General features: G+C 53.0%; 1 protein-coding gene across 1 annotated transcript; it reads right to left on the bottom strand.

Annotated features, from left to right (window-relative positions):
• On the bottom strand, positions 1-27,595 carry LOC144942446 (fibroblast growth factor 4A-like). Its single transcript, XM_078869319.1, has 3 exons — positions 27,130-27,595; positions 3,383-3,486; positions 1-177 (listed from the first exon to the last, which is right to left on the bottom strand). Exons 1-3 carry the CDS (start codon positions 27,593-27,595, stop codon positions 1-3), a joined length of 747 nt encoding a protein of 248 aa, XP_078725445.1.

Here is a 27,595-nt window from a genome sequence, read left to right as displayed (position 1 = left end):
TCATATCCTGGGCAGGAAGTGCGTCACGCTCATGCGAGGAGACACCTTGCTGCCACGCTTAGTCCTGCCGCCCTTGTTGAGAGCGATGTACATGCCCGGGTAGGCGTCCGACTCGTACGAGTTGTAGTTGTTGGGGAGTAGGTGCTCCCGGAACTTGCACTCCGTGCCGAACTTATCCTGAGAAAGGTGGAGGGGGGAGAGGCGGTGGGGGATAGGGGAGGGGGAGAGAGAGAGGACGACGGTACGGTCATCACTGGGGGGCCGTGATGCTCGCGGCTCGTTTGCAGAGGTCCGCGGTTGTGTTCCGGCAGGCCGACCTGGTTAATACTGCTTGATGTGTCTTTTAAAAATATACATGTTGTTAATAATACTACACCGCCATCTGCTTCTTCACTCACAGTGGACGTTAAACATCACGTGACGTCGTTCGTAAGAGCAGGAGCATCGCGTGCACCGGCTAGCGTCGCGCTCCAAATCTGCCAACCTTGACCCGATCGGGGAAATCACTTGGCGGCAGCCACCTCCACGGAGCCGGGGAGTCGAACCCAGGGCCCCCCTTTTTTGTGTCACCCATCTGCGCCCCCCCCTCCCGCCTGATCGCCGACGCTAAGATCCCGACGGCTCACGCGGAGGCGCCATCCCTCCCCTCCCTCCCTTCCACCTTCCCTCCCTCCCCTCCCTCCCTCCCTCCCTCCCTCACTCCCTTCCACTCTCCCTTCTCTCCCTCTCCTCCCTTCCTTCCCTCCCTCCCTCCCTTCCCTTCCTCCCTTCCACCCTCCCTCCCCTCCCCTCCCTCCCTTCCACCCTCCCTCCCCTCCCTCCCTTCCACCCTCCCTCCCCTCCCCTCCTCCCTCCCCTACTCCGTCCCCTCCCTCCCTTCCACCCTCCCTCCCACCCTCCCTCCCCTCCCTCCCTCCCTCCCTCCCTCCCTCCCACCCACCCTCCCTCCCTCCCTTCCACCCTCCCTCCCCTCCCTCCCACCCTCCCTCCCCTCCCTCCCCCCTCTCTCTCTCGCGCGCGAGGCACCGTGCGCGCTGCTGCTGCACCAGCTGACCTCACGTCACCGCGTGCCTTGAGAGAGGCAGGGCGCTATTTTAACGGCGCCCATCTGTCAGGATCATGTTAAAAGCGAGAGAGGTTTTTGAAAATGTCGCCGGCCAGGCTGGTGCAAGAAGGACAGACGACGCAAGCGGCTCTGGACGGGGTGGTGGTACGGGCTCTGGGGGGGGGGGGGGTCGGGGGGGGGTGGGAGGCTCATAATGGCCGTGTCGCGTTATAGACACTGAGCCAGAACTGCCGAGATCCTGGGTTCGAGCACTGGGTCTGGCTGTTTACGCTGGAGTCTCTGTCGCTTTCTCACGGAAGGTTCGCGATGGCTGCGTCACAGACTCTGGGTCATCCACCGCAGAGATCTCGGGGTTCAAGGCCTGGCTCTCGGTGGTGTCTCGTTCTCCCTCTCTCTCTCGCAGGGTTCACAATGGCTGTGTTACAGACACATAGCTGGAATTGCTGAGATCCAGGGTTCAAACTCTGGGTGTGGGTTTCTCTCTCTCTCTGAAGGGGCTCGTGGTGGCCGTGTCAGAGACATTGATCTGGCGCCGTTGCAATCGTGGGTCCGAGCCCTGGGTCTGGGTGTTTACCGCAAGTTCTCTCTCGCTCTCTCTCTCTCTCTCTCACACAGGGTTCATCATGGCCGTGTCAGAGACACTGAGCAGGGATGTTTGAGATCTCGACTAAACGGGATTCTCAGGTGTCCTGAGTTGATGGCAATAGCCTGGTCATCAATGGCTGGACACACACAAAAATCAATCACCATCACACTAAACGTGGGTTTTCACTGGATTTAGCTCCATTGCAGACGTCCACGGACGGGTGAGTGCTGGGGGTCGTGGGTTCGATCCTGACCCTGACGCCTGCTGCTGTATATTTGGAGTTCGCGTGGATTTTTCCCTGGCTCCTCCGGTTTTTCCCTCCACATTTAGAAGCGTCATCACACGTTCAGAGTGTTTGGTTGCTATACATTTCCACGTGATAAGCCGCTATCATTTGCGGCCAGGTCGCTTCTGAAAACGAGCGAATTGTTCCGTGGCCCTTACCTGGTGGTTGTGTTTGAGTCATCGAGTGAGTGGACGAGTGGACGAGTGGACGAGTGGACGAGCGGATGGGTGGTTGAGCGAGTGAGCGGTCGATTGTTTTCGCACTTAGTGACCGCGGCTGAGTAGATTGTGCAAGTTGGCGGAGTGGATGTGTGGAGAGGCCGAGCAGTCGATTTGCGTGAGCGCGCGGATGGCCGGTTGGGGCAGTGCGGGGGGCGAGCGAGCGAGACAGCGAGCGGCCCAGATCGTGAGTGAGCATCTTGAGTGGCTGAGTGTTTGAGAGGCAATCGGCGGGAGGAGGGGGGAGGGGATCAGTGCCGGATTATTCTAGCAGCAAAAGTAGCTACATGTGTAGTAGCTACACCACGTGTAGTAGCTACAACACGTGTAGTAGCTACACGTGTAGTAGCTAGACGTGTAGTAGCTACACGTGTAGTAGCTACGTGTAGTAGCTACACGTGCAGGCAGTATAGTACTATAGTTATAGAGCAAGTGTAGAATCACTGAGCCGGCATTGATAGCTTGAAAGCTGTTAGCGTGGGGCCCTTGAAAGTGCGGGGCCCGTAGCTACAACACGTGTAACTACACGTGTAGCTACTACACATGTAGCTACGACACATGTAGCTACTACACGTGTTGTAGCTACATGTGTAGTAGCTACGGGTCCCGCACTTTCAAGGGCCCCACGCTAAATGCTTTCAAGCTATCAATTCCGGTTCAGTGATTCTGCACTTGTTCTATTACTATAGTACTATACCGCCTTCGACTTTAACGAACGACTCGGTGTTTAAGTTTAGCGATTTGTCGTATTATCTGGCTGTGTAGCAAATAAAAAAACACAATTACTTTACCGTGCAATCTTCTTAGTTCTTTCGGTAAAGTCACGTAGAAGGGAAATAATAAAATAATAAAAATTACATTCAGACGCTGTCTTTCCGACAGACCTGTTCTTCACCTGAGGACGGCTGCTTGCGTTGTGGCCGAAACGTCGTGAGAATTATTTTATCATGTTTTATTTTTATTATTTTATTATTTCCCTTCTACGTGACTTTACCGAAAGAACCAAGAAGATGAATCCCTGCAGTCACGAAAGCATTAACTCGAAATTTTACCGTGCAAGTTAAACATTTACGTGTTTTAATATTTACGTGTTTTTTTATTTTTTTTATTTCGGGCACCTTGATAACATCACGCTACAGGCCCCGCACTCGCTTCATCCGGCACGGGGGGGGGGGATGGGGGGCGAGTCGTCGAGGTGGACACGCTGTGGTTGTTGTGAGCCTTACCGCTGCGTACATCTTCCCGCGTGCGTTCATCGCCACGAATCGCCCGCCCTTCACGCCGAACATGCTCACCACGCCTCGCTCCACCGTGGAGATCTCCAGGACACCTACATCATCACAAACACGCGCGCACACGCCGCGTACAGGCAGGGGTACACGCGCTGTTAGCGAGCGCCTATTAAGGCCAGAACGGAGAGCGAGAGGGGGGCAGTGATGGCGGGCACCACGGGCTGTGAGTTAATGCCCTCTCCCTCCCCCGCCCACCCCATTCCATGATTCATAATTCATTGTTTGGCTCGCATCGAGTAACCAAAACGTCGTTGTGTCGTACACCCTCCTCCACCCGACGCATGGATATAGTTGTCACGGGAATCACTTATTTAAAGATTTAAGATTCCTATATGTTGAATGTGTGCACCTTCCGGCCAAAGTAAATTCCTTGTCTGTGCAAACTTTCATGGCGAATAAAACCCTTTCTGATTCTTATTTCTGATTCTGATTCTGATCAAAACGGGGCCAAAGTGTTACTGCAGCAGCAGCAGCAGTAGCAGCAGCACCACCGGTGTGGCGCGTTTGTTCATCACGTGACAAGTTTATTAATTGGCTATGTCGGGTGGGTGAGGGGTGTACGACACACAAATTATATTTGCGCAATCCGACCCAAAAAAATTTAGCGAATGGTGATTTTTTTTTAAATGGTAATATTGCTCGCGAAAGGCCGCCTGCTAAAATAACCGGTCACCAGAAAACTACTTTTGAAAAACGAATTCTCATCGGGCCCTCTGCCTATTGCGTCAACAAGCTCAGCCTCCGACTCCAATGCTCATCAATCATCTACCATGCGTTGTCTCTGGCCTCACCATCCACGTGCTAGGAAAGTGGCCCATTGCCCGAAACGTCGCCGCCTGCTACGTATCAAATTTTCGGGACGCACCCGCCCACGCTGCGGTAGTGACGTTGACGCGCGGGTAGTTCCTCGAGGCTCTCCCCCCCTCCCCCCCGTGTTCCCATTGGACGGCGCTAACGCAGCCTGGCCCAGTGCCACTGGCACCCCCCCCCCCCCATCCAACACCCCACACTGAGCCCGGCGCAGGATTCTACCCACGACCCCAACGCTCGTTACGTAAGTCGGAGCTCATCGCCCCGCACAGCCAGAGATTACGCCACAGATTGCCCGCGACCAGAGATTACGCCACAGATTGCCAGCAACCAGAGATTACGCCACAGATTGCCCGCGACCAGAGATTACGCCACAGATTGCCCGCGACCAGAGATTACGCCACAGATTGCCAGCAACCAGAGATTACGCTACAGATTGCCCGCGACCAGAGATTACGCCACAGATTGCCCGCGACCAGAGATTACGCCACAGATTGCCCGCGACCAGAGATTATGCCACAGATTGCCCACAACCAGAGATTACGCCACAGATTGCCAGCGACCAGAAATTAAGCCACAGATTGCCCACAACCAGAGATTACGCCACAGATTGCCAGCGACCATAAATTAGCCACAGATTGCCCACAACCAGAGATTACGCCACAGATTGCCCGCGACCAGAGATTACGCCACAGATTGCCCGCGACCAGAGATTACGCCACAGATTGCCCGCGACCAGAGATTACGCCACAGATTGCCCGCGACCAGAGATTATGCCACAGATTGCCCACAACCAGAGATTACGCCACAGATTGCCAGCGACCAGAAATTAAGCCACAGATTGCCCACAACCAGAGTAACGCCATCGATTGCCAGCAACCAGAGATTACGCCACAGATTGCCAGCGACCATAAATTAAGCCACAGATTGCCCATAACCAGAGATTACGCCACAGATTGCCCGCGACCAGAGATTACGCCACAGATTGCCCGCGACCAGAGATTACGCCACAGATTGCCCGCGACCAGAGATTACGCCACAGATTGCCCACAACCAGAGATTACGCCACAGATTGCCAGCAACCAGAGATTACGCCACAGATTGCCCACAACCAGAGATTATGCCACAGATTGCCCACAACCAGAGATTACGCCACAGATTGCCAGCAACCAGAGATTACGCCACAGATTGCCCACAACCAGAGATTACGCCACAGATTGCCCACAACCAGAGATTATGCCACAGATTGCCCACAACCAGAGATTACGCCACAGATTGCCAGCAACCAGAGATTACGCCACAGATTGCCCACAACCAGAGATTACGCCACAGATTGCCCATAACCAGAGATTACGCCACAGATTGCCAGCAACCAGAGATTACGTCACAGATTGCCCACAACCAGAGATTACGCCACAGATTGCCCACAACCAGAGATTACGCCACAGATTGCCCACAACCAGAGATTATGCCACAGATTGCCCACAACCAGAGATTACGCCACAGATTGTCAGCAACCAGAGATTACGCCACAGATTGCCCACAACCAGAGATTATGCCACAGATTGCCCACAACCAGAGATTATGCCACAGATTGCCCACAACCAGAGATTATGCCACAGATTGCCCACAACCAGAGATTACGCCACAGATTGCCAGCAACCAGAGATTACGCCACAGATTGCCCACAACCAGAGATTACGCCACAGATTGCCCACAACCAGAGATTACGCCACAGATTGCCAGCAACCAGAGATTACGCCACAGATTGCCCACAACCAGAGATTACGCCACAGATTGCCCACAACCAGAGATTACGCCACAGATTGCCAGCAACCAGAGATTACGCCACAGATTACCCACAACCAGAGATTACGCCACAGATTGCCAGCAACCAGAGATTACGCCACAGATTGCCCACAACCAGAGATTACGTCACAGATTGCCAGCAACCAGAAATTACGCCACAGATTGCCCACAACCAGAGATTACGTCACAGATTGCCCACAACCAGAGATTACGCCACAGATTGCCCACAACCAGAGATTACGTCACAGATTGCCCACAACCAGAGATTACGCCACAGATTGCCAGCGACCAGAGATTACGTCACAGATTGCCAGCAACCAGAGATTACGCCACAGATTGCCAGCAACCAGAGATTACGCCACAGATTGCCAGCAACCAGAGATTACGCCACAGATTGCCCACAACCAGAGATTACGCCACAGATTGCCCACAACCAGAGATTACGCCACAGATTGCCAGCAACCAGAGATTACGCCACAGATTACCCACAACCAGAGATTACGCCACAGATTGCCAGCAACCAGAGATTACGCCACAGATTGCCCACAACCAGAGATTACGTCACAGATTGCCAGCAACCAGAAATTACGCCACAGATTGCCCACAACCAGAGATTACGTCACAGATTGCCCACAACCAGAGATTACGCCACAGATTGCCCACAACCAGAGATTACGTCACAGATTGCCCACAACCAGAGATTACGCCACAGATTGCCAGCGACCAGAGATTACGTCACAGATTGCCAGCAACCAGAGATTACGCCACAGATTTCCCACAACCAGAGATTACGTCACAGATTGCCAGCAACCAGAGATTACGCCACAGATTTCCCACAACCAGAGATTACGTCACAGATTGCCAGCAACCAGAGATTACGCCACAGATTGCCCACAACCAGAGATTACGCCACAGATTGCCCACAACCAGAGATTACGCCACAGATTGCCAGCAGCCAGAGATTACGCCACAGATTGCCAGCAACCAGAAATGGGGGGGGGGGGGGTAAAGAAAGCTCGTCTCGTCATCCAGAGAGTCCGGCGGGCCGTATTGGCCCACGCGCTCCATCCAAGGCTTGGGCACCAAACGTCGAACATCGATTCTCGTGGACGACACCGAGAGGGCCCACAGACACGCGCCATCGTCACGAGCACCCTCGCAGTTCCTGTGATCACCGTTACATTGTCTTTATAGCTTTGTCTTGGTGATGTTGAGGACGGTTTGGTCTGGCCATGTTTGTTTGTTGTCGTACAGAGCGAGCCTGATAACTTTAATCTGCATTGTCTTACGGTTGTTATTGTTTGACTTGAATTCCCACTGGGATTTTTAGCACGCAGCGTTGAAATGCGGTGGTTTTTTTCTGGAAGACTTTGCTGTTTTTATCTGGATTTTTCTGTTTGCGTGTAGTCACTTTAAGATGTTTCTTGTTCATGTTTTTGTTTTGTCGCGGTTGCACCCGAGTCAAGAGCCGCATGGCTCACAGCAGAGGTGGGACAAAGTCATTGTTATGCAAGTCCAAGTCGAGTCGCAAGTCATCAAATTCATGACTCGAGTCTGACTCGAGTCCAAGTCACATGACTCGAGTCCACATCTCATAGGTGGGACAAAGTCATTGTTATGCAAGTCCAAGTCGAGTCGCAAGTCATCAAATTCATGACTCGAGTCTGACTCGAGTCCAAGTCACATGACTCGAGTCCACACCTCTGGCTCACAGGGTTATATACAGTGAGGGAAAAAAGTATTTGATACCCTGCTGATATTGTACGTCTGCCCACTGACAAAGAAATGATCAGTCTATAATTTTAATGGTAGGTTTATTTGAACAGTGAGAGACAGAATAACAACAACAAGAAAATCCAGAAAAACGCATGTCAAAAATTGTATAAATTGATTTGCATTTTAATGAGGGAAATAAGTATTTGACCCCTCTGCAAAACATGACTTATTACTTGGTGGCAAACCCCTTGTTGGCAATCACAGAGGTCAGACGTTTCTTGTAGTTGGCCACCAGGTTTGCACGCACCTCAGGAGGGATTTTGTCCCACTCCTCTTTGCAGATCTTCTCCAAGTCATTAAGGTTTCGAGGCTGACGTTTGGCAACTCGAACCTTCAGCTCCCTCCACAGATTTTCTATGGGATGAAGGTCACGGTGCACAACCCGCTCGCGCCTACACCGAAGTTTTGCGCACCTCATCCCGTCGTCACGTTCCGAGGGGGGGAAAAAGGCGCAGCCCCTGCAAGTGCCCGCCCGCGGCACTGCTGATGGAAAGGCCTACGCTTGAGCGGAGCTCTCGAGAGTCTACTCTCGTCGAGTGTATTTGGCCTACTCTTTCAACGCCAATGACGACGGTGGAAGCGCCCACGCTTTACCCCACCGCGAACTGCCTGCCCATCGACCGTGGTGAGGCCACGTGTTGCTGTGCCGCTGGATGAGCAGAGGACGCTTGTGTTGCGACCGACGCTTCGTGTTTGATTTCGATTTAAAGCTTTCGTGACTGCAGGGATTCATCTTCTTGGTTCTTTCGGTAAAGTCACGTAGAAGGGAAATAATAAAGTAATAAAAATAAAACATAATAAAATAATTCTCACGTTTCGGCCACAATGCAAGCAGCCGTCTTCAGCTGGAGAACAGGTCTGTCGAGAAGGCAGAGTCTGAATGTCTTCTCGAAAGACCTGTTCTCCGAAACGTCGTGAGAATTATTTTATTATGTTTTATTTTTATTACTTTATTATTTTCCTTCTACGTGACTTTACCGAAAGAACCAAGAAGCTTCGTGTTTTCTTTTATTCTATAATTCACTGGTCAACACACTTTTTTCTGGCATAAGGTATTCCAAAGGTTTTAAGGTAATTTTGGGGTGCTGATTCCAAATCTGGCATCAGTTTTTGTCTATCACGTCAGGTTTTTGAGATATCAAATATTGCATTTTCAATAAAAACTGCAAAAGAAAAATATTAAATAAATGTGGATATCTACAAAAAATGATATTATAAACACACTATCCTAAAAATACAGCACCATATTTTAACACTAAAGCAGTCACTGACTGGCAACAACTTGCAATCATAAGTGACAGAGTTAATTTCGGGTAAAACCAATGAAAATGGGGTATGCCGATAGCATCAAAATGAGATGTGATAGAGCAAATCTGAGATGAGATTTGGAATCAGCACCCTGAAATGAGTCTAGAACAGCTGCAAAAGTCCAGGCCAGAAAAAAATGTTTTTTTTTGGTGACCAGTGTTATTATATCCTTTACATTAAGTTCACTTGCTTGCTTACGACCGTGCAAATCTTTCGGTCGGTTTTTTACCCACTTCCCGTGATCCAATCGAGCTGACATTTTGCACACAGACTCGTTGTGCGTGACAATGTATTTTCGTGAAAAAAAATTCCAAAATTTTACACTTTTTAGAAAAAAATAAATTATATTTAATTACCAATTGCTTAATGGTGCCAGCCATTCATCTGACCGATAGGTGGCAGCCATCTCAAGCCAGAGGACGAGAGGACTCTAGCCGCCACGCATATAAAGGATTTATAGTGAAAAACTTTGTTTTTACGGGTTACATTTTTTTTTCTACCTACGTGACTTTACCGAAAGAACCAGAGAGTATGAATTCCTGCAGTCACGGAAGCTTCAAACGGAGATTGCGGTGGGAGGGGTTACGAGCCCTGCCCGTTGTTTGATCGCCTGCCGCGCTGGGACATGGGGTCCAAACGGCGCCCTCTGGATGTGCACGTCCAGTGCGCTGCTGACCAACAACACCGCAGCGTTCGACTGGATCGGCAACGGTTTTCTTGCAAAGGATACTGACGACGAAATTCTACAATTAACACCGGTATTTGATACAGATTGTTTTGCTGTGACAGTTTCACCTGAAGACGGAAGCTTGTGTTGCCTCCGAAACATCGTGATTTTATTGTTTTTATTTTTTAGTAATTTTAATTTCATTTTTTACCTACGTGACTTTGCCGAAAGAACTAAGAGTATGGGTCCTTGCAGTCACGAAAGCTTCAAATCTAGAACCGGTATATTGTTTTGTAATGGAAGTTCATTCTCGTGGAGAGAGAGAGAGAGAAATAACGAGGACGACTCAGAGGTGCGAGGAGGTACCACAAACGCGGAGCGGGAACGGCAGCGCGCCATAACTACCAACGATTTCCCAAGCTCTGCAGACCTCCGCTTATCTTAAAATGCCTTCAGCAGCCAATTCACAAATATTTCTACATGTAGGAGGAAATCGAAGCGCCCGGTAAAAAAATGTCAATCCACGCGTTGCGAAGGGACAACACTCTATCCCACACAGATGGAACAGGTGGAGTCCACATTTTGCCGTCCTGTCTTCTCCTGGCCAGCCAGGGCACGGCTCCTGATCGACGCCGATGGTAATGGAGTCACGTGACATCGATGTGCTGTAATCCGCCAACCCTCTCTGCTGACTCCACAGTTGCTGGATCGCAGGCAGCCGCGTGGCTCGGCGTGGCAGGAACCTCGAGAACCCGATAGAAGACTCAGCACCGCGCTGCATACGAGAGGCGGACACTCAAGAGATCCGTACGAATGGTTTTACAAACCCGCTTGTTCTTCTTAGCACCACATCAGGCGGGCTGCAAGGTGTGGGCATTTCACCGTGTGATCCACCTACCCTTGCCTCCAAAGAAGTTAGGTCACAGACGTTGTGAGTGCCAAACCACACCTGGTGGCAGATGAGCCATTGATGAATATTGTCTGACCACTCGGCCTAAAGGTCAAAGGGTCAACTCTCTCTCTTCTGAACCTCAAACTGAGTTCCTGTTCAAATGGGCATTACAGCAATGGAGCTCATGTCCTGTTTGCAGCCCTGAGCCGGTGGTGGAAGTTCCACATTCCTATGGCGAGGACGAGGAACCTACATTTGTGGGAAGCCGGGGGGTCAGAGATACCGATCCAGCACTGCTGAGACCCTGGGTTCTAAGCCGGGATTCAGCCGCTCCTGACAAAACCGGCAATCTCAAGTGCGGCGAGTTTGACGGTCTCAAACCGGTCGCCAATGACCGCTGCACACACAAACATCGGATCACATTCGTCTCTGCGCTTAATGTGTCTGAACGCCGAGCTCTGAGAATGATGCAGGTCTCCTCCTCGCCTCGGTCTTCAACCCACTGTCGGTCTCGCTCCTCCCCATGCACTCCTCCACCACCCTGCACACCACGTGTCCCACCCATCACCACCACCACCACTAACCACCACTTCCTCCTATTCCCAACCTCCAAATTGGTTAACCCGTACCCTGCCGTAACATTTCTAACATCATCTGATGATTTGACGACAACGTGGTGGGAGAGTCCTTACTGCCACATTGAGATGTTGGGCCAACTCCACAAAAAGAGAGTTTGGTTTCATGTTGGACGATGGTAAATGTTATTGGTGCTGCTCATGATGATGATGCTAAATATGCTGCTGATGATGACGATGGCGTTGCTGTTGCTGATGATGCTGCTGTTGCTTCAACAGCTGCAGATGATGATGCTGTTGCTGATGCTGCTGACGACGACAATGACGATTGAGACAATGCTGCTATCATCGCTGTTGCTGCTACTGCCGCTGAAGATAATTATTTCATGTTTTACAAAGCGATTGAAATTCCACATTCCTATGGCGGGGTCAGCTCTGTCTCTCTGTCGCGACTTCACACACAGGCCGGCTGATCGAGTGGCTTGGCCCTGTAAATAAGTTCGACACCTGTTCCCTGACCCTGCGTGTGCCCGAGTTCTGGCCCCAACTTATAAACGCGTATTCTTAGATTTAACAGGAGGGTCTCGTTCGTTAAATCTATCGAGCGTGCAGCGTGAATCATCCCAGCCGAGGTGACGCTTTATGCAACTCGAATTATGGGGCCGTAGGAGGATGAGGAGGAACAGTAAGAACGACACGAATTGTCTCTCTCTCTCTCCTGAAGCCCGCTTGTTTGAAAAAAAATGTTTTCATAGAGGATGTTTAAATTTGCGTGCAGTAAATTTTTAATGTATCTTGTAATTGTATTGTTTGTTGCGGTTGCAGCCGAATCAAGAGCCGAATGGCTCAACAGGGTAACACCAAATAAATGAAACTGAAAATTGTCGTGTCCAGCGGTAGATCTCGACACTGGCTCCTTCAAACATCGCGCCGCCGCCATCATGCACAAACGGGTTTTGATTCCTTATCCGTACCCGTACCCGGCCGCACCAGGGTCGCAAATGGGTACCCGTACCCCGTACCCGTACCCTACCCGAAATGAGTGACAAACGGTTACTCACCAGTGACTCACGGCCTACCCGTACCCGTACCCGGCCGCACCAGGGTCGCAAACGGCTACCCGTACCCGTACCCGGCCGGGTACGGGTATCGGGTACCCGGTTGCGACCTCTGTTAACTACTGCATCTTCAGGCACAAAGGCAATGAAGTCACCCTCCTGGCCTGATGGACTTTTAGTTTGACTTCCTGCGAATGCGTTCAGTGGGCAGGGCGCTCTGCCACGTGGCGCTGCTACGAGGTGGAGTTTAAGCTCTCGTTGAACGGGGGGCGGGGCTGGGTTCTGGGTCGACGTCACGCGCCCGCTCAGCCAATGAGCGCGCGCGCTTTTTGTCGCCTCGTGAAATCTCGACAGAGTTCGCAGGTGGGTATTCTTAGGTTTTTTTTCCGGTAAAGTCACGTGGGTAAAAAATTTAAATTAATAAAAATAAAATAAAAAATAAAATAAAAATCACGACGTTTCGGAGGCAACACAAGCCTCCGTCTTCAGGTGGAACCGTCACAGCACGATAGCTGTATCAAGTGAGAGAAATTCCAAGAAAACAGTCCTTGTGTATTTCGATTTAAAGCTTTCGTGACTGCGGGGATTCATCTTCTTGGTTCTTCCGGTAAAGTCGCGTAGAATTGAAATAATAAAATACGTGACTTTACCGAAAGAACTAAGAAGATGAGTCCTTGTATATTTACTTTAATTAATTTTAACGTTTTTACCTACGTGACTTTACCGAAAAAACCTAAGAATACGAATCCTTGCAGTCACGAAAGCTTCAAATCTAGAATTCGCAGGTGGGGTTGAGGCCTCCTCCAATTGGCTGGATTGTGACACCGCGCACAGCGTCACCGCTGACACTGGCAGAAAAACAAACACAAATGTATTTTATTTTACTTTTATTAATTTTAATGTTTTACCTACGTGACTTTACCGAAAAAACCTAAGAACACAAATGTACCCCACGATGCAGGTGCTCACTTCGAGACGTGCATTGTGGCTTTGTGGCTGTTCGCCTTTTGACGTTGGCCTCTGGGCTGACACCGATGGCGAGACTAGGGGGCCGTTCATAAATGACGTCACGCGATTTTGTAAGATTTTTGACTCCCCCCCCGCCCCCCCGTTCGTCACACGGCGTCACAAAAAGTCAGACCCCCCCCCCCTTAAAATATGACGTCACAAAGTTTTGCCCCCCCCCCCCCAAAAAAAACATCGCTTTAAACTTTTGTCATTGTAGTGCGTATTTAATACGGCGCTGCACTCTGATGTTGTAGGAGAAAACATTTATTAAAAAGTCGATTTAATTAAATAGAACGTGTTGTCTGTATTAATTTAAAGTTGCGCATTTTGATGTGACGTCACATTTCTCAAACCCCCCCCCCCTCGTCACACATCGTCACAAATGTCTGAACCCCCCCCTCCCCCTTAGGTGCGTGACGTCATTTATGGACGGCCCCAAAGACAATGCCATACATAATCAGAGCGTGTTCGTTTATATTTTCGCCACAAGCACCGTGTGTGTGGTTACTGCAGTAACTTGAGTCCTTGGTTTGAAGCTTTCGTGACTGCAGGGATCCATACGCTTTGGTTCTTTCGGTAAAGTCACGTGGGTAGAAAATAAAATAATAAAATAAATCTCGACGTTTCGGGCGCAACACAAGCGTCCATCATCAGGTGGGAAAGCGTGGTCTGCTGCTGAGGCAGACTGTTTTACACCCATTTCAAACCTTTTTAAAAGTATGCAGACTGTTTTACACCCATTTCAAACCTTTTTAAAACAGTCTGCATCAGCAGCAGATCACGCTTTCCCACCTGATGACGGCCGCTTGTGTTGCGCCCGAAACGTCGTGATTTAATTAATTTTCTACCCACGTAACTTTACCGAAAGAACCAAAGAGTTATGGATTCCTGCAGTCACGAAAACTTCAAATCAAGATTGGTAATTAATACACTTAACAACCTGGTCATTATTGGCGTCTTGCTGTCTCGTAGTGGGTAGTGCACCACCCTGTATCACGAAGCGGCCTGTGGCCTGGTCAAGTCGGGCGGGCGAGTGGGGTGGGTGGTGGGGGTCGTTTTGCGTAAACCCCTTTGTCAATCCACTGCTGGATGAAGGCCTCCACACTCGGTCTCGGTCATGGAGGTCGATTGACCATACTTCACCTAAGCTGGCCGGATGAATAAATACCCAATGTGGAAGTCTCGTGCCACCGCGTGTTAAGAGAACGGCCCGTGGAAGTTGACATCACAGATCTACTTCTGAGGTCACCTTCAATTGCCTCTCATCCACGTGACACTGCAGCTTCTCACGTGCGCTGCTGTGGAGGTGTCGACTGCCTGCCCCTGATTACAGAGAGGCCCATAGACTTACTAAACAATCCATGTACTCACACAGAGACCCATAGACTCACACAGAGAGCCATAGACTCACACAGTGACCCGTAGACTCACACAGAGACCCATAGACTCACACAGAGACCCATAGACTCACACAGAGACCCATAGACTCACACAGAGACCCATAGACTCACACAGTGACCCGTAGACTCACACAGAGACCCATAGACTCACACAAATCCATCGACTCACACAGAGACCCGTAGACTCACACATAGTCCCACAGACTCACACACAGATCCATAGACTCACACAAAGACCCACAGACTCACACAGAGATCCACAGACTCACACAGAGACCCACAAACTCACACAAAGACCCACAAACTCACACAGAGACCCACATACTCACACAGAGACCCATAGACTCACACAGAGACCCACTAACTCACACAGAGACCCACAGACTCACACAGAGACCCATAGACTCACACAGAGACCCGTAGGCTCACAGAAACTCAACGAGCTCTACACGAGGCCGATTCAAGAGCCATCGTTTCTCATACCAGGCCGGGCGCTGCTGCTGCTGTTGGCCACCACGCTGTAGGGCAGCGTCCCAGTTTGCTCTACCTCGTGATTCATATTGCGATTTCTAAATTTGCGCGTGAATATCGACCGCCGTATTTATATATCCCTCCGAATATCCGCTCGGCAAGGACGCTCCGTGCGTGTATTTGCAGAGCCTCATTTTTCACGACTTATTTTTACACTTTTTTTTTTGTTGGCAAATGCAGACGGGTTGAGAGAATACGTTCGCTGGGCTCGGCGATGATGGCGATGATGGTGACGATGATTGCGATGATGGTGGCGATGGTAGTGGTGAAGGAGGGCTACTGATGAACATTGACATCATCCTCTACACGACGATTTGACCCAACATTAGCTCATTACGAATCGCGACTTACTGATCGTGAAAGTCCACGCGTAAGATAATGATGATGTCGATGATGACGACGATGATGGAGCACCGGTGGTCGAGAGCAGCTCGGAGTGGCAGTCAAAGGCACGAGGAGACAACTCGGGATTGGCCCCGAGGGGAGGCGACGAAGAGAACGCCACCGCCTCCGTCGATTACCCTCAGACAGACCGACCTCGCCACAGAAATGTGGAACTTCCATCATTACAACGGGTGTGTCCCCTCGTGCACAGCGGCAGCGCTGGGTTTGCCTCTCTGCACGGGGGGGGGGGGGGGGGGGTTTCCCTCCTTCGCCACGCACGAAGCCAAACCCTCGCCGCCGATGTAATTCGTGGCTACCTATCCCCGGCGTAGCGGCGGCGGCGGCGGCCCTCCTGGGTTCGTGGGTTTGGGACTCGTCCCTCCGAGTTGGCCGCGTCGTGACACGCGGGCTGCAATGTCACATGCTGCTCCCTAAATACACGGGGCGGGCGCGCGGGCGAGTGGCCGCCGATTGACGGGCGAGTGGATGAGTTTCCTGTTCGTCGCCTCATTAGGTAATTATAGAGGGCGGGCGGGGGGGGGGCTGGAGGGGGGGCTGGGGGACGAGCGACCTCGCTAGGGCCGCGGGAACGAAATCCGCCGAGAGCGCGCGGTCAAAGTCAAGAGGTCAAGAGGTCAAAGGTCAAGAGGTCACCCGCCTGGCTCCTGCGAGGCCGCACCTCGGGGCGCTCAGCAGCGGTGCTGGGATCTCCCCCTCGTGTTGTTGCTGTTGTTGTTGTTGTCATGGTTGCCTAGGCAGGGTGCGAAAGAAGTTCAACATACATGCATGCCGACTGAAACGTCGTGTCTGCTCTGCTCCCGCAGTTGTTGAATAAATAGTACTCTCATTTATTTATCTGTCGTTAGGAGACCACACCGTGAGTGAGTGGAGTCGCGCTACACTGCGTCACGCGCCACGTGCTGAGGGGCGTCGAACAGCGAACCCCGCACGGGGTGGTGCACTGCTCTCTGCGAGAGCTGTCTTGGTCATGTGACCATGGTGAGTGCGTGGGGTCTCTATGCGAGTGAGTGGGTTTATTGTGCGAGTCTGTGCGTCTCTTGTGTGAGTCTGTGGGTCTCTGTGTGAGTCTGTGGGTCTCTAGTATGAGTCTGTGGGTCTCTGTGTGAGACTGTGGCTCTCTGTGTGAGTCTGTGGGTCTCTGTGTGAGTCTATGGGTCTCTTGCATGAGTCCGTGGCTCTGTGTGTGAGTCTGTGGGTCTCTGTGTGTCTGTGTGTCTCTGTGTGAGTCTGTGGGTCTCTGTGTGAGTCTGTGTGTCTCTGTGTGAGCCCGTGGCTCTGTGTGTGAGTCTGTGGATCTCTGTGTCAGTCCGAGGCCCTCTCTGCCGTGGGTGCCAGGACCGGTTATTTCGAGGGCACTCGCCACTGATGTCAACCGTGAGCGGGAAATGCAACTCGGGGTGCTGGATTCGTAGCGCAGCGCGCCAACAGCAACGCCACTCCTCCCTTAGGGCGTTGCTCATCACTCGATTGAATTAAAAACAGTCGTGTGACTCAGGCTGAGGCTTTCCCGGATTATTACAGGACTGCGATTATTATTATCATCATCATTATTATTACCGCGTGGTATTCCTTACTTGGCACCCACCGTAGGAACGTGGAATTTCCACCAGTGGCTTCGGCCTCGGACAATGGAGGTTTATATCCGGCCACTCAGTCATTGGCCAGAGCGGCGGAGAAGCGAACAAACGTCAATCGTGCGTGGGTCATCGATCCCGCTTTAGATTAAGTGATTAATTGATGCGCTTCAAATCACAAGTTTAAACAAGTAACATAAAAAGAGGAGGCCCGGATCGCCGCGCAGAGGTCAGAGGGCAGGGGGCTGGCGCGGGATGAGAGAATGGGTTCCAATTCGGGTCTCGGGCACTGCCTGTGATTGAGCTCTGTCGTGAGTGGGTGGTGGTCTCAGCACAGGAGCCAATGACTGACGTAGAGACCCATAGACATACACAGAGAGACATAGACTCACATAGAGACTCATAGACTCACATAGAGACCAATAGATATAGACCCATAGACTCACATAGAGACACGTAGACTCACATAGAGACCCATCGACTTACACAGAACCCCATACACAGTGCTCCCACAGAGACCCATAGACTCCCATAGACAAACATAGACTCACATAGAGACACGTAGACTCACATAGAGACTCATAGACTCACATAGAGACCCATCAACTTACACAGAACCCCATACACAGTGCTCCCACAGAGATCCATAGACACCCATAGACTCACATAGATACAAATAGACTCACAAAGAGTCTACGGGTCTCTGTGTCTCTGTGTGAGTCTATGGCTCTTTGTGTGAGTCTATGGATTTGTGTGAGTCTATGGGTCTCTGTGTGAGTCGATGGGTCTCTGTGTGAGTCTACGCGTCTCTGTGTGAGTCTATGGGTCTCTGTGTGAGTCTACGGGTCTCTATGTGAGTCTACGGGTCTCTGTGTGAGTCTACGCGAGTGGGGGAAGCAGAGTGAGGTGGTCGTAGGCGACAATCGGAACCCACTCTTTCTTTGATCGCCGCTTCGCCGAGGTTGACCCCCGCGTCAAACTAAAGTCGCCGCGTCCAACAATCACCGCGATGGCGACGCGTGTTGCCGAGCCGAGGCCATCAAAGTCGCCGCACCTGAGACATCCCAGGGCGGTGGCGTCTCCCCCTCTCCCCCTCCCCTCCCCACCACCTCTCCCCCCCACCCCCCCACCTCTCCCCCCCCCCCCCACTGGGGTCCCCGCCCGCGTGCTCCCAGTCGCCACCTCCCCGTGGAGGTGAAGACGATAGCTCACCGTGGCCCAACAGGTGCCACGCGTGACGCCAGAGGGATCCTCACGCGATAAATACCGGGGATGGTGGCGGTGGTGGTGGTGTGGGGTGGTGGGGTGGGGGGGTGGGGTGGGGGGGTGGGTGGTGGTGGTGGTGTGGGGTGGTGGTGGTGGTGGTGGTAGTGGTGGGGTGGGGGGGTGGGGTGGTGGTGGTGGTGGTGGCGGTGGTGTGGTAGTGGGGTGGCAGTGGGGTGGTGGCGGTGGTGGTGGTGTAGTGGGGTGGTGGGGTGGGTGGTGGGGTAGTGGTGGTGGTGGGGTGGTGGTGGTGGTGGTGGGGTGGTAGTGGGGTGGCGGTGGGGTGGTGGCGGTGGTGGTGGTGGTGTAGTGGGGTGGTGGGGTGGGTGGTGGGGTAGTGGTGGTGGTGGGGTGGTGGTGGTGGTGGTGGGGTGGTGGTGGTGTGGTGGGGTGGAGGAGTGGTGGAGTGGTGGTGGTGGTGGTGGGGTGGTGGTGATGGTGGTGGAGTGGTGGTGGGGTGGTGGTGGTGATGGTGGTGGTGGGGTGGTGGTGGTGGGGTGGTGGTGGTGGGGTGGTGGTGGTGGGGTGGTGGTGGTGATGGTGGTGGTGGGGTGGTGGTGGGGTGTTGGTGATGTTGGTGGTGTTGGTGGTGGTGGTGTGGGATGTTTCGCCACCGAGCCACGCGGGGACGAGTGGCGAGGGGGCGAGGGGCACCTCGAGTCGCGGCTCGCGGCGCGCAGTCCGAGCCCGTGTTTGTGGGCACACACGGAGGGGCCTTGGGGAGGAGGCGCGCGCCGATGAGAGACGGGGAGGCGGGCGGGGTGGGTTTCGGGTTGGGTTTGGGTTGGTGGGTGGATGGTTTGGTGAGTAGGTGAGTGGGTGGTTTGGGTGGGTTGATGGGTTGGTGGGTGGGTGGTTTGGTGGGTAGGTGGGCGGGTTGGGTTGGTGGGTGGGCGAGTTGGTGGGTGGGTTGGTGGGTGGGTGGTTTGGTGAGTAGGTGAGTGGGTGGTTTGGGTGGGTTGATGGGTTGGTGGGTGGGTGGTTTGGTGGGTAGGTGGGCGGGTTGGGTTGGTGGGTGGGTGGGCGAGTTGGTGGGTGGGTTGGTGGGTGGGTGTTTTGGTGAGTAGGTGAGTGGGTGGTTTGGTGGGTAGGTGGGCGGGTTGGGTTGGTGGGTGGGTGGGCGAGTTGGTGGGTGGGTTGGTGGGTGGGTGGTTTGGTGAGTAGGTGAGTGGGTGGTTTGGTGAGTAGGTGAGTGGGTGGTTTGGGTAGGTTGATGGGTTGGTGGGTGGGTGGTTTGGTGGGTAGGTGGGCGGGTTGGGTTGGGTTGGTGGGTGGGTGGGTGGGCGAGTTGGTGGGTGGGTTGGTGGGTGGTTTGGTGAGTAGGTGAGTGGGTGGTTTGGTGAGTAGGTGAGTGGGTGGTTTGGGTGGGTTGATGGGTTGGTGGGTGGGTGGTTTGGTGGGTAGGTGGGCGGGTTGGGTTGATGGGTGGGTGGGCGAGTTGGTGGGTGGGTTGGTGGGTGGGTGTTTTGGTGAGTAGGTGAGTGGGTGGATTGGTGGGTAGGTGGGCGGGTTGGGTTGGTGGGTGGGTGGGCGAGTTGGTGGGTGGGTTGGTGGGTGGGTGGTTTGGTGAGTAGGTGGGTAGGCGCGTGGATGCTGTGCTAGTGGGTGAGCGATCGAGTTAGTGGGAGGGTGAAAGAGTATAGGTGAGTGAGAACGTGTGTGGGTGAGTGAGAAAGTGTGTAGGTGAGTGAGAAAGTGTGTGGGTGAGTGAGAAAGTGTGTGGGTGAGTGAGAAAGTGTGTAGGTGAGTGAGAACGTGTGTGGGTGAGTGAGAAAGTGTGTAGGTGAGTGAGAAAGTGTGTGGGTGAGTGAGAAAGTGTGTAGGTGAGTGAGAAAGTGTGTAGGTGAGTGAGAAAGTGTGTAGGTGAGTGAGAAAGTGTGTGGGTGAGTGAGAAAGTGTGTGGGTGAGTGAGAAAGTGTGTAGGTGAGTGAGAAAGTGTGTGGGTGAGTGAGAAAGTGTGTAGGTGAGTGAGAAAGTGTGTAGGTGAGTGAGAAAGTGTGTGGGTGAGTGAGAAAGTGTGTGGGTGAGTGAGAAAGTGTGTGGGTGAGTGAGAAAGTGTGTAGGTGAGTGAGAAAGTGTGTAGGTGAGTGAGAAAGTGTGTAGGTGAGTGAGAAAGTGTGTAGGTGAGTGAGAAAGTGTGTAGGTGAGTGAGAAAGTGTGTGGGTGAGTGAGAAAGTGTGTAGGTGAGTGAGAAAGTGTGTGGGTGAGTGAGAAAGTGTGTAGGTGAGTGAGAAAGTGTGTGGGTGAGTGAGAAAGTGTGTGGGTGAGTGAGAAAGTGTGTGGGTGAGTGAGAAAGTGTGTGGGTGAGTGAGAAAGTGTGTGGGTGAGTGAGAAAGTGTGTAGGTGAGTGAGAAAGTGTGTGGGTGAGTGAGAAAGTGTGTGGGTGAGTGAGAAAGTGTGTAGGTGAGTGAGAACGTTTGTGGGTGAGTGGTCGGATAGAAGAGTGAGCGTGCGGCCGAGTGAGTGGTTAGGTGGATGAGTGGATGAATGGGTGGATAAACGGATGGTTAGGCGAGTGGGTGGGTGGGTTGGTAGATGGGTGAGTTCGATCGTGGGTGAGTGGTTGAATAGAACAGTGAGCGAGTGGTAGAGTGAGCGGGTGGGTGAATTCATGAATAAGTGAACATAAGATTGACATGTGAGAGGGCAGGTGAGCGAATACATGGGTGGATAAGCAAGGTTGGTGTTGATTATTGTTACAAGAGCTTGGAGGTGAAATGAGACCGCGAAGACGAGGTGATTGGATCAGTGCAAGGGAAGAAGCAGCAGGAGTAGCGAGTGCGATGACCTGCAAGTGTGGTGAGTGGGTGACTGAGTAAGTGGTTGGGTGGGTGAGTGACCTGCAGTCTGGTGGTGGCGGTGGTGGCTGAACACATTCAATAGCCAGGCACAGACCGAATTCTCGCTCAAGTGTGGAGACAATCAGCGAGTGAAGTTCACCGGGGAACAGTAATCACGGTCGGGGCGATGCGAGAAGAGTGATTGAGGTTTGTGACCGCGAGAGTGGCTGTGGGTGTGGTGAGAAGGGGGGACGCGGGGTTGGTGGTGGAGGAGGGGAGGGGAGAGGTGGAGGGTTAGAGATGTAACGGGAGACGGTGTTGTGCAGTAATTCGTTACTGTAATCGGATTACGCACTGCGAGCGTGTTCCTGGTAATCCGGGAGCGGCACTGTTTTTTAACGGCTCGCAATCGGATGTCGCGATGTGTGCGCACGCGTGCGCGCAGGTGCACCGGTGGAGGGAGGAGAGAGGAGGAGGAGAGAGGAGGAGGAGGCGGGAGGAGGGAGGGAGGAGGGAGGAAGGAGGGGGGAGGGAGGAGGAGGAAGAGGAGGAGGGAGGGAGGAGGAGGAGGAGGAGGAGGAGGAAGGAGGAGGCGGGAGGAGGGAGGGAGGAGAGAGGAGGGAGGAGGAGGAGGGAGGAGAGAGGAGGAGGAGGGAGGGGGAGGAGAGAGAAGGGAGGAAGAGGAAGAAGGGAGGGAGGAGGAGGAGAGAGGAGGAGGAGGAAGGAGGAGAGAGAGTAGGAGGAGGAGGAGGGAGGGAGGAGGGAGGAGAGAGGAGGAGGGAGTAGGAGGAGGAGGAGGGAGGGGGAGGCGGGAGGAGGGAGGAGAGAGAAGGGAGGAGGAGGAAGGGAGGGAGGAGGTAGGAAGGAGGGGGGAGGGAGGAGAAAGAGGGAGTGGGAGGGAGGAGGAGGAGGAGGAGAGGGAGGGGGAGGGAGTAGGAGGAGGAGGAGGTGTGAGTGTGCGCTATGAGAATAGGAGAGGCAGGAGAGGGGATACGGAGATTGGAGATGGGGCTGGGAGGGAGGGAGGGAGAGCGCGTCTTGACATTCTTAGCGGTCTCAAAGAGCTGAGTTGAGGATCCAAAATTGAACATGCCTCGTGTGTGTGTGCGTGTGTGTAGGTGTGTGTGCGTGTGTGTAGGTTCGTGTGTGTGTAGGTGTGTGTGTGTAGGTGTGTGTGTGTGTAGGTGTGTGTGTGCGTGTGTAGGTGTGTGCGTGTGTGTAGGTGTGTGTGTAGGTGTGTGCGTGTGTGTAAGTGTGTGTGCGTGTGTGTAGGTGTGTGTGTGTGTAGGTGTGTGTGCGTGTGTGTAGGTGTGTGTGTGTGTAGGTGTGTGTGTAGGTGTGTGTAGGTGTGTGCGCGTGTGTAGGTGTGTGTGTGTAAGTGGGGGTGTGTAAGTGTAGGTGTGTGCGCGGGTGTGTGTGTTTGTAGGTGTGCGCGTGTGTGTAGGGGTGTGTGCAAGTATTTTGTGTGTGTGTGTGTGTGTAAGTGTGTGCGTCTGTGGATGTGTGGGTGTGCACTTTGCCCCAATAGCCTATTTAGACTATTCGGGGAATCCTTGTTTCCACGTGTAGGTATATGCGTGTGTCTGTGTGCGACATTGCGTCCGTGTGCACGTGCTCACCATGTGTTTGTGTCAGAGTGTATGCCTTCATGGGTAGTGTAGCGGGTAGCACGCTGCGCTACGAACCTGGCGACCAGGGTTCGATTCCCGCTCAGGGCCAACACCCAGTGACGATTATCTGAACCGGTACTGGGCCTCCCCTAGGTCGACTCAGCCTTAAATGAGTACCCGGTTCGATGTGTAAACATCGCTACTAGGGAGACAAAGGCGGCCGGGCGTGGTGTTGGCCACCCACCCCCTCGTGTACCGTGCCGGCCTTTATAGGTGCTCGCTAACAGCACTTGCCCCAAACAGTCTGTTAAGGCTATGCGGGGGATCTTTGTCTGTTTTTGTGTTGACTTCATAGGTGCTCGCTAACAGCACTTGCCCCAAACAGTCTGTTAAGGCTATACGGGGGATCTTTGTCTGTTTTTGTGTTGACTTCATAGGTGCTCGCTAACAGCACTTGCCCCAAACAGTCTGTTAGGCTACACGGGGGATCTTTGTCTGTTTTTGTGTTGACTTCATAGGTGCTCGCTAACAGCCCTTGCCCCAAACAGTCTGTTAAGGCTATACGGGGGATCTTTGTCTGTTTTTGTGTTGGCTTCATAGGTGCTCGCTAACAGCACTTGCCCCAGCAGTCCGTTAAGGCTACACGGGGGATCTTTGTCTGTTTTTGTGTTGACTTCATAGGTGCTCGCTAACAGCACTTGCCCCAGCAGTCCGTTAAGGCTACACGGGGGATCTTTTTCTGTTTTTGTGTTGACTTCATAGGTGCTCGCTAACAGCACTTGCCCCAGCAGTCTCTTAAGGCTACACGGGGGGGGGGAATCTTTGTATTTGTGGGGAGCGGTGGCGCAATGGTGAGCGCACCGCGCTGCGAACCCGACCAACCGAGTTCGACTCCCGCTCGTGGCACGAGAACACCCCCACCCCCCCCCCCCCCCCCCACGGTGCAATGTGCAGTAAACATCAGCACTGGGGAGACAAAGGCGGCCGGGCGTGGTGTTCGCCGCCCTCACGCATCCACCGTGCCGATCCAGCCAATCATAGTTTGCCCGCAAAACAACAACAACACTTGCCCCAATATGCTGTGAAAGCTATCGATGGTGGGGGCCCTTTGTCTTTATCTTCGTAGCTACCGCCTAAACACTCCACTCCGCCTCTCTCTCTCTGTGTGCATTGGTGTGGCCAATTTGTTTCCTTATTGCCTCTTCCCATTCCTCCACCTCCCCCCCCCACCCACCCCCACACGCGCATTAGAGGGGAGGAGGAGGGGGCCGAATGCGTGGACCCCACCGTGGCTCGAGCGCGTCCAGGATGTGAATCGCCTGACCCTCGAGATCTGCCGTGACACCGACTCGGGAAAAGTCGCCTGCGACCAGCAAACAACCCTGGCATCATCTTCTGGCACCGTGGGCAACTCGGGCCGCCAGACGACAATGACGATGACGATGTCTTTCAAGAAGTGGTTCGTCCGGTGGATGGACTGGTCACCGGCATGGGAATGTGGAATTTGTTCCCACCACTGGTTTAGGGGGGCCGCTAAAATTGAGATGACCACTTGCACGCTTGAGACGGGGGTTGAGGGGGGGGGGTTGAGCTTTTGCGTGCACGTGCTAATAAAATATTTTTTTGAAATGCCATTCAATCTGTCAAATGATTACGGGGAGCGGTGGCGCTTCGGTTAGCGCGCCGCGCTACGAACGCCGTCGTCTCGAGTTCGAGACAAAGGTTCACTAGTGGTGTTGACTGACGCGTGGTTGGTCTTTGCTCTGAGCGGCGGTCGAATCTCGAGTCGCTCTACGAACTCGCATCCGGCTCGCTTCGGTATCGACCGACACAGAGACCCATAGACTCGCACAGAGACACATAGACTCGCACAGAGACCCATATACTCGCACAGAGACACATAGACTCACGCAGAGACACATAGACTCACGCAGAGACACATAGACTCGCACAGAGACACATAGACTCACGCAGAGACACATAGACTCGCACAGAGACACATAGACTCACGCAGAGACACATAGACTCGCACAGAGACCCAAAGACTCACGCAGCGACCCATAAACTCACACAGAGACCCATAGACTCACGCAGAGACCCACAGACTCACGCAGAGACCCACAGACTCGCACAGAGACCCATAGACTCACACAGAGACCCATAGACTCACACTTAGACCCATAGCCTCAGGCAGAGACCCATAAACTCGCACAGAGACCCATAGACTCACGCAGCGACCCATAGACTAGCACAGAGACCCATAAACTCACGCAGAGACCCATAGACTCGCACAGAGTCCCATAGCCTCACGCAGGGACCCATAGACAAAGAAACCCAGACTCATACAGAGACCCACAGACTCACGTAGAAACCCACAGCCGCATACAGGGACCCATTGACAAAGAAACCCAGACTCACACAGAGACCCACAGACTCACATAGAAACCCACAGCCTCATACAGGCCCCATAGACACAGAGACCCATAGACACAGAGACACACAGACTCACGTAGAAACCCACAGCCTCATACAGGCCCCATAGACACAGAGAACCATAGACACAGAGACACACAGACTTACGTAGAAACCCACAGACTCACGCAGCGCCCCACAGACTCACGCAGCGACCCATAGACTCACAGAGACCCACAGACTCACATAAAACCCACAGCCTCATACAGGGACACATAGACACAGAGATCCATAGACTCATACACAGACCCATAGACCCACATAGACACCTATTATTGACTCTCAAATGCACATGGCCACTAATTTTGTGCAATGTTTGAAATGCAGTCGCATTTAGAGACCGCTATATTGATCTACAATGTGTTTTACGAAGTGCACCTTGGTCAAGTTCTTGTAGAACAAGTATTGCTTCTGTTCATGTCAGACGTTTGCAAGTTGCATGATCAGCAACATCATCATCAATATTATCATCATCATCAATATCACCTCCTCCTCACTCTAGGCATGCAGAGGCACAGCCATTGAAGCTCACCGCTCCGTGTTTAGTGCACTAACCGTGCAATAACAACCACCACCATCATCATCATCGCCGCTACTAGCCACTGCTGGATAAAGGTTTCCTCTCTCCCAAGTCGCCGCCGCCTCTCACGTGGCGATCCGCCCGTCACCGCTCTACACACGAGGAGCGACGATTCCGTTCCTCGTCGCTCCGTCTCCTCCACGGTGGTCCCGACATCCTCCCTAACGCGCTGCATTGCTCACCTGCCGCTCTCCGTTTATGATTCTCGACCACCGAGTCCCTTCTGGACGTGACGACGCGTCTCCCTGCCCAAGTCTCACTCGTTTATTGTTGCTGTTGTTGTTGTATCAGCACTGCGGATGATGATGATGCCATTCGCCCGCGTGTCATTCCAAGCGTGCGTCTCCGCGCAATTCATTGGTGCATTTGTCAATTGTTGCTCCATATATGTTGCCCATGACCGTGTTGATGATCCACGTGTCAAAGCAGACGACACCTGCTGTGATACCCCCACTGCCTGCAATACCGCCACTGCTACCAATCACCACAACTAGCATAACCGATAACAGCAACAATGCCAACCACTACCACCAAAATGACCACTCCAATCACCACCACAACAACAATGAGCACCTCAATGGCCATCGCCACTATCGCCAGTACTACCTCAAATCACCACCACAATAACCACCTAAATCATCACCACTACCATCATCACCACCACCACAATGACCATCTCAATGAGCATCACCACTATCGCCAGCACCACATCATTCACCACCACCACAATCACCACCTCAATCATCACCATCACCATGACCTCTACAATGATCATCATCACTATCAACAGCACCACATCGTTCACCATCACAATCACGACCTCAATTACCACCACCATCACAATAACCACATAAATGACCACCTCAATCACCACCACCATCACAATAACCACAACAATCACCACCTCGACCATCACCACCATCACAATGACCACATCAATCACCACCTCAATCACCACCACCACCATCACAATAACCACATCAATCACCACCTCAATCACCACCTCAATCACCACCTTCACCATCACAATGACCATATCAATGACCACCTCAATCACCACCACCACCACCATCACAATAACCACAACAATCACCATCTCGACCATCACCACCACCACCACCACAATGGCTACCATCCACGTGCCCCACGCGCCCGCCACTCACTGTATGGGCTCTCGCTGTGCACGCCGCTGATTTTGCCTTCGGCCGTGACCTGCAGGTGGAAGCCGATGCCCACGTTGCAGTAGAGCCTCCTCAACCTCTTGATGACCCCGCCAAGGTAGGCCGCTCCGCTCTCCCGTGACCTCAGGGGTGTCACGTGAAGTCCAAACGCCAGGCCGAGACCCCCGAACGGTCCCAGACCCCCGAGACCGACTCCCTGGCCGCTCCTGGCCACCGGGGTCCCCCAGAATCCACCGGGCTGCTGGGACAACGACCTCGAGGAGGCCGCCTGCTGCTGCTGCTGCCCCGTGGGATTCCATGGTCTGGCTCGCTCGGGCGGGGCCACGTGGAGGCGACGGACCAGCACCGGGGTCGACGGGGGTCTTCTGGGAAGGCCTTCAGAAGAAGCCAGCAGCAAGACCTGCAGGATGAGCCACCATCGCTCCAGGGAGCGGCAGCGTGATGGCAT

The sequence above is a fragment of the Lampetra fluviatilis genome, chromosome 27 (assembly GCF_964198595.1).
Source record: "Lampetra fluviatilis chromosome 27, kcLamFluv1.1, whole genome shotgun sequence".
NCBI lineage: Eukaryota > Metazoa > Chordata > Hyperoartia > Petromyzontiformes > Petromyzontidae > Lampetra > Lampetra fluviatilis.
Note: the sequence above shows the minus strand (reverse complement) of the source record. Positions and strands in the feature narration are given on the sequence as shown.

Bases quoted from the DNA above. Each gene is read 5' to 3' on its own strand.
- LOC144942446 (XM_078869319.1), bottom strand. From the start codon at position 27,595: ATGCCATCACGCTGCCGCTCCCTGGAGCGATGGTGGCTCATCCTGCAG. The intron at 3,487-27,129 runs GTGAGTGGCGGG...GTGATGATGTAG, and splicing joins GCACAGCGAGAGCCCATACA to GTGTCCTGGAGATCTCCACG. The intron at 178-3,382 runs GTAAGGCTCACA...CACCTTTCTCAG, and splicing joins GCGGGAAGATGTACGCAGCG to GATAAGTTCGGCACGGAGTG.